At 39.4% G+C, this 13,242-nt stretch overlaps 1 protein-coding gene and 1 pseudogene across 1 annotated transcript; one reads left to right on the top strand and one right to left on the bottom strand.

Moving 5' to 3' along the window:
* Positions 1–4,934: 4,934 nt before the first annotated feature.
* On the bottom strand, positions 4,935–7,161 carry LOC139474067 (small ribosomal subunit protein bS6m-like). Its single transcript, XM_071256925.1, has 3 exons — positions 7,060–7,161; positions 6,548–6,687; positions 4,935–5,375 (listed from the first exon to the last, which is right to left on the bottom strand). Exons 1-3 carry the CDS (start codon positions 7,105–7,107, stop codon positions 5,129–5,131), a joined length of 435 nt encoding a protein of 144 aa, XP_071113026.1. The 5' UTR covers positions 7,108–7,161; the 3' UTR covers positions 4,935–5,128.
* Positions 7,106–12,873, top strand: LOC139474065 (ATP synthase subunit O, mitochondrial-like; annotated as a pseudogene).
* Positions 12,874–13,242: the final 369 nt, after the last annotated feature.

The raw sequence follows: 13,242 nt of genomic DNA, 5'->3' as shown, positions 1-13,242 counted from the left end.
CTTTGAGTTCGTTATAACCGTAGTTTACTGTACAGTCAACTTATACATTAATGAGCTTTATTTTGTCCGAACCGTTATCGTTCATACTGATATTGACTAAAGTTACAAGTGAAATTAATCATCTGTTTCACATAGAAGTCATTACTTTTGGCTTACAAATTTTACTTACCCTTTCAAGGAAACTTGCGTCAGGGCGGACGACAATTCAGGATGTAGCATAGACCGCTCTAGTTAGTCGAATATATTTTCACATTACATTTTTTCCCAGAACGCAGGAGGTCTACACGAGATAACATCACGGTGAGAGAACATGGCGAATGTAAGGAAACTCTATAATGACATAATTGTAGTCCAGTCCCTACCACGTACATTTGCACATACTTACACCGCGAGTGTCGGATTACAGCCTTAGCGGGCAAGTTGGGTCGCCTGCCGCACAAACAGATATACAATACATATTATTCCTTACATTTAAATTTCTAAATATCCGTGACACCTTAGAAAATATTAACTATTTCAAATATTTTGTTGTGAACTATTCAGAAAAAAACGTTTATTGAAGCCGTTGTAATTCATTATGGAGAAAAACTATATTCGTTTATTTTCTGATGAACCATGCCTTCTTTGAGAACGAAATGTATAAGTATTGACAGTTTTAAAGTTTCGTTGAACATTGAATGTACACTTGCTCTACTTTTTTTAGAGAAAGCATTTTGACTGAGACGGAGTGATTTTATTCTTCCTGAATAAATGCGGATGTTCAAATATATTTTCGATTATCAAGTATATTAACCATTCTTGTTTAGTCTAAGCAACAATTGATTGGATTGGTAAACATTTGGTAGATTTCAGATTATCTTCAACTTCTGTTGATTGAATTGCTATAAAATATTCTTCACGAACCGAAAACCAACGCTATAATGAACCACAAGCATGCAGACTCCTACCGCAACAGTTTGTTTGTTGTTTAACGCCGCACTCAGCAATATTCCGTCTATAAGACGAGGGTCTGTAAATAGTCGAGTCTGGACCAGACATTCCAGTGACTGACATCATGAGCATCGATCTACGCAACTGGGATACGATGACATGCATCAACTAAGTCAACGAGTCTGACCACCCGATCCCGTTAGTCGCCTCTTACGACAAGCATAGTCGCTTTTTACATGGGTTGCTGAAGACCTATTCTAACCCGGATCTTCACGGGTCCCTACCGTAACTGATGGGTCCTCCGTCCTTTTTCCGACAGTTTTCTTCACTCCAACAGTTGTGAGATGAGTTTAGATGTGGATGTCTATACAGGCGTGTTACCCGCCCAGCCAGCAGAACCCCCAGAAAGCCGCCAGTCTACAGCACAGCGCCAGCAAGGTGGGGAGGTGTGATTGACTCAGAGGGACAGGGGCCAGATTTGCCGTGATTGTACGGATAATACCCGTTGTTCGCTGCTGGGCCTGCGATCGTGAACCTTCTTATCGCGCTCTTACGCACCTGGCTGTGTTACATAATAATTGTATTAAACGCTGACTTAACCTTTCTGTTGCGAGTGTAGGTCTCTAATCCTACGACAGATCATCTCTGGGTTCGTTAACATTATTAAGAATAGTGTTGATTCAAGAATACAGTTAGTCTCTCCACAAACACTGAAACTGTTATGGTAAGATTTTGAGGTAGAGTGAGTGAGTTTGGTTTGACACCGCTTTTAACAGTATTCCAGTCATATCCGAACTTTTGTTTACACTCAGGCCGCATCAGAGGTAGAAAATTATTGCAACAATAATATCAATACATATAAATATAGAATAACACTTCCCCCCCCCCCCCCCATGCACATGCACATTTATATAGATTCACTAGGGTAGCAATATATGTGCAATTCAATAAGCGAGAGAGACATCATGAATTTACAGAATTCGGACAATTTCCTAATCGTGAATTATTGAAAAGTAAATTGATTTTATGCATACATGTATTGGGTTTGATATAGTAGAATCTATGTAAAAAATGTTTTCTTTTGTTTTCTTCAGATAAAATTATGTAATTCATCACCTATGTCTGCTAGTTTACAAAGTGAACATTTCCTTTTAGCGCTGTTTAGCTAAAGGTATTTTCCTCCATCTCCCAGTTTCAATAGGTAGATTATGGTTACAAGTTCTAAACTTAAGTAAGACTCTCCAAACGTTTTCCTGGAGTACATTTAAATAATATTCAAAATTTAGGCAATCCTTTTTTATGAGACAATACATTGTTCCTTTTGAAAACTTATCTCTTGCACTTGTCCAACACTGTAAATTAATGTCATTTAATTTTTCATGGATTAAGTGTTTTAGACAGGTAAGATTTTTGAAACTTTTTAAAAGCCAGATGTAGATAAGTCCAAGTTTATCAAAAGTTTGTTTGATGTCGTCAATTAATAACAACTTGTACACAAGAAAAGATAATTTAGATGATTCCCGGAAAGTAACTTTGCCCAAAAACTTATCATTCTCATTTTGGCGATGTTTGATAGATGTAGTCCTCCAAGTTCCCCATGTACCATGCAATTTCGAGTACATTTTCTTAATGGTGAAAGTTATTTTAGAAAACACAAATGGAAACCTTCTGGGGTTTTCAAATCCTCATACTTCGCAGATTTCTCCTTCAAGTGAATGAATGCCTTACTTACTTAGGAGATTTAACGTGCGCTTTCCGACTGATGCGTATTTCGCACACGGGCCTGGCCAGGCCATTTAACGTGTTTCCGAAAGGGGTGAAAGTGGTGTGTGCAACCCAAGAGGGGACTTTAGGGGTTGCTTATATAGAATTTGGGAATTTTAAGATTTGGAATAGATGCCGATGGGGTTGGGGAGGAGAACTAAGGGAGATGGGTATGGTGGATGTTTGTTTATGTGATTTTGATTTGGTAGATTCATGTGTTTTTAGATGCGTTATATTAGTTCCGTTTTGATTTTTTCTAGTTTATTTTGTGGGTTTAGTATTGCTTCTAGAGTGAGAGCCTTGTTAAGATTGAGCGTGGTTTGTAATGTGGTTCGATGTGTTAGGTAGTGTGTGCAGTGTATGAGTGCGTGTTCTGGGGTTTCTAGTTGTTTGCAGTGTGGGCAGTTACCTGTAGTGTGTTTTTAAAAAAAATAAAATAGGTGGTTATTTAGGTTGGCGTGTCCTGTTTGGAGTTTAGTGATTATTCTGTCGATATTTTTTGATGGATGGAGAATGTTTGGTTTGGTTAGTGGTTTGCTGAGTACTTTTTCTAGGGGACATTGGTCCGATAGTGTTTGGTCTATACCCACGGTTATTTTACGATTGTTTAGGAAATCCTGGATGTAGTTTATTATCTGACCTTTGAGTCCTATTTTTTTTAAAATAATTTGTATTAGCCCGTCGTGCCATACCATGTCGGAATGAATGCCATGAGGCAGAGAGCATATATATGTACATGCAAGAATAACAAAATTTAGATAACAAAAGGTGGAAAATAACAAAGGGTAGAAACTTACAAGGGAAGCCAACAGATGATTGGCGCTGATAGGTGATTAGCAATGGACAATGGAAGCCAAAACTTTACAGTGATTAGCGCTGATAGTATAGAAGCCAGTACTTATATATGCGTTCATTCACCTGATGAAGGAGTAGGCATATACTCCAAAACGTTGTGTTCCTCATTATAAAGAAGTTGACATCCATATATTCTCTTCCTTATGTCTTTCGGAATGAGTGACCTTCTACTCTTTCACGTTAATGTGAGAGGAAAGACTGAAGTGATGCAGGCGTCAGACATTTACCAGTTTGGTGAAACTGACAAGCAAGGATATTATGCTGACAAAGCTAGAAACAATATTGGGGCTAACCGAGATTCGAATTCACAATCATAGGTTTCTGCCATGCCCATGGGATGCAACTCTGCACAGCGAATTGTGGCGTCTCAGACGACTGGGTCACCTGTGTCCCTGATTGAGGTAGAAGTGTGGGTTGCCTTCTGTTCACAACCATAGGTTACTGGGGACAAGTTCTAACCCCACAACCCCCATGGGAAATTCAGAGTAGAATATACCAGTTATTGAATTGGTGTGTGTATAAATGTAACAGGTGACACACAACGGAATGTATCTCTTTGCTTCAAACTACATGACGATCATAAGTGAGTGAGTGAGGAGTGAGTGAGTGAGTGAGTGAGTGAGTGGGGTTTAACGCCGCTTTTAATAGTATTCCAGTTATGTTGCGGCGTGTCAGCTTAATGTGGGAGGAAGTGATGCAGGTCTCAAATGTTTACCACTTCGGTGAAACCCACGAGTAGTGTGCTGACAAACCTAGAAACATAATCAGGGCTAACCGGGATTCCAACTCACAATCATAGGTTTCTGGCATGCCCAAGGGATGCAACTCTGCACAGCGAATCGCGGACCCTTAGATGACTGGGCCACCCGTGCTCCCACATGACGATCATAAACTGCCGGGCAAAAGAAAGTAGACACCCATGTTTGATTGTGGCTAAATATGAAACAAACAAGAAATGGTTGTTAGATTGTGATGTATTTGATACGGTATCATAGTTATGTAGGACCTTAATTTTGCAGTGTTTCAGAGAAGGTTTTCAGCCAAACCTTGACAAATCTAGAAACATAAATGGGGCAAACCGTGATTCAAACCCACAATCATAGGTTTCTGGCATGTCTAAGGGGCGCAACTCTGCACAGTGCCTTGGGTGTCTGGGCCACCCTTGACCCCAAACCACATCAAGCCAGTTTCCAGTTACACGGACTATGACTGTAAGTTTTATAAATACATTTCTGTTGTTTGTATTATAATCAAAATATTTGTTTAAAGTGGAAGCTTTTAGGAAAATAACCTGTTTCAAATCTGACATTTTGTTGTTGTTGATCTCCTCTTGCATATCAACCAAGAAAAAAAACAAACAAGATTTAAATTGATGTGGCCTTTATGATGATGACAAACATATTTTCCACACACATATCTACTGGAACATTTCAACGCTTTTCTACCTTGGACATCACATTCGCATTGTCACAATCTCTTGTCAAAGTCTCGACATTATTGTTAACGTAGTAGATACTAAAAACACAATACAATAAAGTATAAACAATGATAAATGCCTACAATCTAAGCTGGACACATGCTATAACAATCTCTCTTTATCTTTGCGGGTCATGTGAACCTTCTTCAGCACTCTCCGCTTCCACACTCGTCTCTCGTGGTCAGGGTTCGGCAGCTCATTGAATAAACAAGGTCCCCTCAAACATGGCCGCACGAAGTCCTCATCCCGGCGGAGGATGCTGGGTCTAATGATGTCGACATCTCTCTTCAGGTCGTCTTGGATATTCGTTACAGACTCTGGGGAACTGTCAAAGTTAATGAGAACGTAGCTGAAACAGAAAAAGATAATCCAAAATAATTTTTAATATGAAGTTAACACGAAATATGGCATTCTATTGGACGAGAGGTCGGTCACATGACCACGAAATTGACGTTCTTAAGTGAACGCACAACACAATTTGACGTTCATGTGCTTTTCACGAGACCGTATTCTTGAAATGGCCAAATCACTGATGGACTACTTCCACATTCTTGGGGGAAGCCCTGGGAATTCCCTGACACGAATACATACAGAAGCGTTGTTTCTGATTATTTAGACCCTTTTATCTTGAACTCAGCGCTTTAGCATACATTGAGAAACATCAAAGAGTTTGATATAGTTGTGGTATGATATAGTTGTGGTAGAAAGCTTCGATGTTCATACAGTGTGACCCTCACTCTATGAAGGTTCATACTGCAATGAATCCACACTAAGTGAAAGTCAATTTTTTAATAAATAAGGTTAGCAAATGCAATAATTCTTCTGTTTTTCTTGTCCTGTTGCCAAATGATACAGGTAATCAGGTAATCAGATGTTTTATTTTATTCAGCATGTTCACATGAATACATAAGGGACTGATCACTCATTATAGGGAGTGTGGGGTGTGTTCATACACAAATGTGAATTTGAATTCTTTTTACGATTAAAACTGTACCATGAAATTGTTGAGATTCCCACATTTTCAGCGTAATGAATCAAGGTTATGATGTAACACACTTAGTTTTCATATTCCAAGGCATGGATCCAGACTGTAGGAGGGAAGCACTGCTGGTGTGGGCAAAGCTTTATGGAAAAGTAGTTGTGCATTTTGGGAGATGGCAACATGCTTTCAGTAATTTTGTTTTTTTCAGTTAAATTCTGTTGCCATTAACTGATTATGCATATGCAACTGATTATGATTTGTTTGTGAGTTGTCTAAAGCTGCACTCATCAATATTCCGCTATATGACGACGGTCTGTGATTAATAGAGTCTAGACCAGACAATCCAGCGATCAATCTACGCAATTAGGATACAATGACATGAATCAACCAAGTCTGCGATCTGACCATCCGATCACATTAGCCGCTCTAATGAAAAGCAGGAGTTGCTGGAGACAAATTCTAACCTGTATCTTCACAGGGGGATCGACTATCAACCTGATGAATCTGATATGTGCAAAACAAAACTGCCTGTTACTTACTTTCCTTCTGTCTGTTTTTTGCCTTGACATGCCATTTTGTAGGGTAAGGGTCTAAGACCCAGGTTTTCCATTGACCTTATTATTCCTCCTTTTCCGATCAGCGATTCACATGTTCTGCGTATGACATGACTCAATTCAGGCTGAAACATGTTACATGAAACAAATTATGACCAAAGGTTGAAACAATTTCGAATGGCCAGTACATTATTGTTTATACTGAGCATCTATATCAGCAGCCGAGAAGATTACAGTGCATATGTTGCTTGTAATTAATTAAAAAGCTGTATAATAGTTATGTATCTCGATCAGATGTATTGAGAATTGGTTAGATTTGTTTTTCTATTCCACTGTCCAACTGTAAAGAGGCTGAACACACCAAAAAGATAAAACAACTTGATGGATACTTCCGAAAATTATGCACGAAAACTGAAGGTCATCCGCAATAGGACAATCTTACATTGAATGTCTACATGTCTCTGGTGTTTTTTATATTTAAGAGATTAAGATCTTACTCTTTTCAAAGCAGCCTTTATGATCAATGACATTTCATAACTCGGCATGGCGGCGTATCGCTATGAAAGTTTCCGACTGCTGCTGAGCACACTTTGTGCCACCGGAAGTTTAGGTTTTTGTATCTTCCCCAGCATTACATCCACTTCCGGTGTCCTCTCCGGTCAAAATGGCGTCTTTCAAGTTCATGCAGTTGGTAAGTTTGTGTGTTAATGCAAGTTGTAACACGGCATAAAGAAGATATTTCTGCCTTACCAAGGCAACATGCAACTACAATAAAGATGAAGGATTGTTGAATATGGCTTGGTTCAGCTTACTTGTTTTCAAAGGAACATGCTTACCGGTTGCTAAAGGCACCTGCAGGCCTGGACTGGGCTGGGTCACATTTTCTTATATTCATTTATTCCAACTTTTCTCGAAGGTCACTACTTATTGACATCTATTTAACTAAAATTGCAGTTGATCCGTTATCGAGACAAAAATGTACCCTGCACTTGTGACCTCGCTTGCAAGATACAATAACCATGGTGACTTCTTTCTATCACCTCTTTCATGGGTGCACCGTCCTCTAACCTAAGAATACATAACCCTGATACACTAAAGATGGTTGTAGACCCTACGGAAGATTGTAGACTACAGTTAGCATAGTGAATGTGTACAAGAATGGCCAAGGGCCAGCTTGATCATGTTGCTCCTTCTCCCCTTGAACACACTCATGGTGCACAGATGTCCTGGTGGTCTAGGGGCTTCCAATCCCTGTGGCCAAACCAGGATACCTTTTGTGTTTGAATCACATATTCCCCATGATTTTTGTCGTTGGTTTACCAACCATTGATGTACATATGTTCATGGGTTTCATAGAAGTTTTACATTCATAAAGGTCAGTGACCTGTATTTCTGTCTTTTGTGGGAAATGTGAGAAAAGATTCTGTGACACATGATGATTCCACATCATTTGTATGAAAAATGGTCATATGAAACGTGACATGAGTATGTGAATAGCAATTTGCCAGGTCTCACTCCCTGCAAACCTTTTGAGGTTATCGGCTAGTCTACTAATGATGCGTTTGCAGCAAAGTAATTATTTTAGATCTTATTCAGGACATGGTTGATGTTAGGATTTTCCTGATGTTGGACTTCCCATGCTTGTATCATGTGTATGCTTAAATGATTGGTGTGGTGCAAACATTTCAGATTTTTTTTCTGATCAATATAATTACTGTGACCATGGTGACTCAGTTTACAATGATGTCATTTCAGACACGGTCCTTCAGTGTCTCAGCAGCAAGTCTGTCCAAACTTGTCACAGTAAGTATGACTATGATAATCTAGCCATCTTGCACTTCCAGATTACTTTGTCATGCAGATTCTCAGTTTTGTCATTTTGTGCTGTGAGATATCACAGAATTAAGACTCAAATTCCACACCTTGAAAGACATTGACATTGACAATGACTTGATCAGGGATGCAACTTAACATGAAACATTACCAGCCAGAATAGTGATGATATATAAGGTCAGCCTCTAAAACACACTGAAATTCTACTTGTCTTCGTGGATACTTTAACATTAAACAAACATTTGGGGGACTGCCGCTTGGCATTCATGCTTTATATAGTTTGTGCTATAAATTCAGATGAATACCTAATGCCTCTCTATCCGTCAGGGTATATCCAAGCCAACTTGACAATGAGTATGATGTACTTATGGGAGGAAAAATGACTGAAAGACTTCTCTTGACACTGCAAAGACAGTTACAAACGTTTAATATTTTTACATGTTTAATCGCAAGACAAGCTAACTTATGTGGTCACACGATGATATTTCCACAAGCAAATTTCCACAATCTTTTCACCCAAAATCCCAACATTACAGTATTGCAGTGAATAATAAATGTTTATATTTTGCAGCCCCCAATCCAGGTGTATGGGGTGGAAGGTAGATATGCCCATGCTCTCTACTCCGCAGCCACCAAGGACAAGAAACTGGATGCTGTAGAGAAGGAGCTGAATTCATTTAATGTAAGTACACCATGGACTTGACAAATGTCCCAACACCCCAGTGCTGGCCACAAGAGACAGTTAATTTGGATTTGGATGGTCAGCATGGTCAGGTTGGGGGACTGATCATTGCTCATATTTTCAGTCTCTAGCCTTGTCCAGACTTGATTATTTTCAGGCGGTTGCATGATGACTATTGCTGATTGTTGTACTTAGTAAATTCACTCAATTCATTTTGTACATATTAGCTCATTTGTTGAGCTAAGATCCAGCACCATTACCATGATTGGCATGAATACTATACTACTCAAAAGAAGTTAAGGATCACCTGATTCTTTCATATTACAATAGTTAATCTCTCATGCCATGACATTACCAATATGAAAGAATTGGGTGATCCTTAACTTCTTTTGAGTAGTTTATTTAGTGACTCAAGTTTACCTTTTTTATAGTGACCAGAATTTAAAAGAGTATTTGTGATTGAAATATCCCAATTCTATGTGTTTTGGGTTTCCGTATATTCAAACTGAATTTGCCTTTTTTTTCCTCTCTCCTAGAGTAGATCCTAGCAGGAGGGTAGAAGATATACCTGCATTTTGAGAAATGTAATACGACTAAGTAGCTTGAACTGTATTTTGTAAAATCAACATATTCAAACAGCGTAGAAAAAAATTAACTCGAGGAATGAAAAAAATTGCATAACTCTTTTCAAGAGAGTATGTTTGTCTTTGCTAAATGTATTTAATGAAATGATGTCAATTATTTCTTGTCACTGTTTTCAGCAATTACTGCAGAAAGACAAGAAGTTGGCTGACTTCATCGCCAACCCCTCACTCAAGAGGGCAGAGAAGAAAGGTAGCTATTGAACTTACTCCACCAGGACACAACAATCAGAGATTCGGGGGATACGATGCCCTTTTCCAAATATTCACTCACAGTTGCACACTGCAGGGATTGGTCTTTAGTACCTAATGCTTGTCTCCCTGATGGGAGTCTGGGTCAAGATTGGTCTTCAGTACCTCGTTTTTGTTTCTCTGAGGGGAGTCTTGATCTGATTGGTCCCCAGTACCTCATGCTGGTCTCCTTGCAGGGAGTCCGGGTCTGATTGGTCCCCAGTACCTCATGCTTGTCGAAAGAGCCAAGTGCTGTGACTTGGCTGAATTGTGTGTCATTGTACACCAACAACCTTCTCATGCTTCTGTCACTGATTTGCAGGGTCCAGACTCGTTTGTTTACATAATGTCTTCACATTGCTTGAATATATGTTGACAGTAGCATAAAACAACATTCACTCTCACACTCAGTTTCATAAGTCTTTTTTTGTGTGTATATACATGATGTTTTTGGTAACTAGGGTTAAATGTAGTTCTGAATGGGCTTTGATGATAATGAGATCAATTTAATAATTGTTTGTTCCATGAAACCATTGAAACTAATGTTATTGTTTGTGCATATTGTCCATTTGTTTTTCAGTTGTATTGGAGGGTGTCCTGAAGAAACAGAATGTCTCTCCACTCACTTTGAATCTTTTCGGTGAGTCATGTTCACTTTCAACTTGTCTTCCACTTGACATGGGGCCATGGGTTTCAATTGTGGAATAGGTCCTATGAACCATGGCTACGGCTAGACCCCATTGGTCCATTCCAACTAGTCCACAGCGCATTCCACACAAGTAGTTCATGTAAAATAGATAGCTTTAAGAGAAATCAAATTGTCCCTCAAGATTTTCACTTGTCTCGGACTAATGGACTAGAGGCTGTATCTGTCCCTGTATCACGGCCTGTTGTCATCTTCCTGTTACTTGTGGATACTGTGTATGTCTGTTTCAGGGCTTGCCTCACTCATTCAGCATGTTAAACGGACATGCTGTGAATTATCTGAAATACTCTTCAAAATGGCAAATTCCATAATTTAGTGTTCTGAATATGATTCAAACTTATCCAAAATTATTTTAATTTCTCACACTGAAGACAATACAAATTAAGTTATTGTAGAATAATCAAACAAAGCTCTATATCTTAAATCAAAAACCTTAGTTTCAATGATAAATTAAGTTTTGTGTTACAGGTGCCCTGGCCGAGAATGGTCGTATCAACAAGGTTGGTGCAGTTATTGGTGCATTTGGCAAGATCATGAGTGCCCACAGGGGGGAGGTAGTCTGCAAGGTCACGACAGCCAAGGTGAGAGCCAGGAACTGACTCAATATATCCCACTGCATCAATCATGCTTCAAGCAGTACTATCTACATGCAAGTGGTGCTGTCCATTTCCCTCCAAACTTGGACGAGAGACCATATGAAACTCATGTCATACTGTTGTCAAGCTCATCAGGGGGCATGGGTGGCCCAGTCGTCTAAAGCGCCGCGATTCGCTGTGCAGAGTTGTGTCCCTTGGGCACGCCAGAAACCTATGATTGTGGGTTCGAATCCCGGTTCGCCCCGATTATGTTTCTAGGTTTGTCAGCACCATACCCATGCTTGTGGTATTCACCGAAGTGGTAAAAGTCTAAGACCTGCATCACTTCGGGCTTTCCTCCCACATTAAGCCGACACGCCGCGATATAACTGGAATACTGTTTAAAGCGGCTTTAAACCCAACTCACTCACTCACTCACCCAAGCTCATCAAATTGTCTTTGGTTTACATTGAAAGGAATCTGGACTTTTTGTCTGTGGTTCATACAGTGATTCATTTTCTTATGTCATTGTTGTATGAAGCTTTAAGTTCTTATATAGTCTGTATGTTGGAATATGGCAATTGTACAAGGTGTAGGTTGTATTGCAGACAAGGAATTGGTATAAATGGACAGTTTATATTCATTTTCGCAGTTGTATTTTATGACTAGAATTCCAGCTAATGGTGATATTTGGGACATGTTCCAGGCGCTAGATAATGCCAGCCTCAAGGAACTGAAGGATGCTCTTCAAGGGTTCCTGCAGAAAGGGGAGACAATTCAGCTAGAGGTCTTGGTGAGTATTACCCAGATATGAACAAGGGGCGTTGTTAGATGTAGGGCAGAATAGTTATAAAAAATACTCCCTGGTAGAGGATGGCTCTTCTTTTCTTTTTTTTTCACTTGGTTTGCATATTTTGTTTCCCAAATCTATTGGGTCGCTGAAATTTGGAAAACTGTTCTAAGAAATTAGAAAGGGTAGTTTGTAGTGTTACAATTTAAGTATTTCTATAATGGAACAGGCCAACATATCTAGTGAAATAAAAGGAGACTGTTAGTAAAATGTCCGTTCTATCAGTTAAAAAAGTAAACATTGCCTGGCATAGCCTCAGATTGATATCCATATAGGTCAAGTTACCATAGTTACCAGTTACCTGTAAGAATGATGGCTTCAGAAATTCCACTATCCCCAGCAGTCTGATACTGTTTTTATAATTCTATGTGGATCATCACATAGATTGAATGGTGAACGCATGAGGTGATGTGATGATGCTATGTATTGTAAAATCTTAGCTTTATCTAGGCCAATTCCAATCAGTGTTGTTGTTTGTTTGAATCGTCCATTAGCTGTGGATGTCTAAGGATCTGTGCTGAGTGATAGATAATAGAGCAATTTATTGTTTCAGGTTGATCCTGCGGTTATCGGTGGTATGGTAGTTAACATTGGAGACAAGTATGTTGACATGTCTATGGCAACCAAGATCAAGACGTACACAAATCTAATCAAGGAGGCCGTATGAGCACCCATGATTCTAGAGTGACTGTTCTGTGTTTGTGTATAGTTTGTATCAAGATTGCTCTGGACAGATAACATTAGCTTGGTACTGTAAAAAGTTAAACAAGAAATTAAAACATTCATCACACTCTGCTCTTGTCACGTCCTATTTCAGATAGTCAGTGGTTTTGTCTTTCTTGTAGTCTCTTCAGACATTACACTTCAAATGGCAAAAGACTGCCTCCATGTCTTGTGGATAGAGAGTCGACACAGAAAACGGAAAGTTGGTGGGTCAATCCCAGGCCGCTTCATACCAAAAGACATCAAAACATGGTACTTGTCATCTATTGCTTGATAAAGGTGTTAGGACCTACACCGAAACGTCACACTAATTGTAATAAAGAAGTTGTTCATCCATAGAACTCGTCTTACTTCATGGTACTTGTTGTTTACCTGCCAGGCACTCAGCAATATTCCAGCTATATGAGGGGGCACAGGTGGCCCAGTTGTCTAAGGCGCC

The sequence above is a fragment of the Haliotis cracherodii genome, unplaced genomic scaffold (assembly GCF_022045235.1).
Source record: "Haliotis cracherodii isolate W230 unplaced genomic scaffold, xgHalCrac1.p SCAF_3, whole genome shotgun sequence".
In the NCBI taxonomy this organism is placed as follows: Eukaryota; Metazoa; Mollusca; class Gastropoda; order Lepetellida; family Haliotidae; genus Haliotis; species Haliotis cracherodii.
Note: the sequence above shows the minus strand (reverse complement) of the source record. Positions and strands in the feature narration are given on the sequence as shown.

What these genes read in the sequence shown, in the direction of transcription:
- LOC139474067 (XM_071256925.1), bottom strand. Translation starts at nt 7,107, where the DNA reads ATGCCGAGTTATGAAATGTCATTGATCATAAAGGCTGCTTTGAAAAGA. An exon ending in TAAAGGCTGCTTTGAAAAGA is followed by an intron (nt 6,688 to 7,059) that starts GTAAGATCTTAA and finishes AACATGTTTCAG; the next exon opens with CCTGAATTGAGTCATGTCAT. An exon ending in AAAAAACAGACAGAAGGAAA is followed by an intron (nt 5,376 to 6,547) that starts GTAAGTAACAGG and finishes TTTCTGTTTCAG; the next exon opens with CTACGTTCTCATTAACTTTG.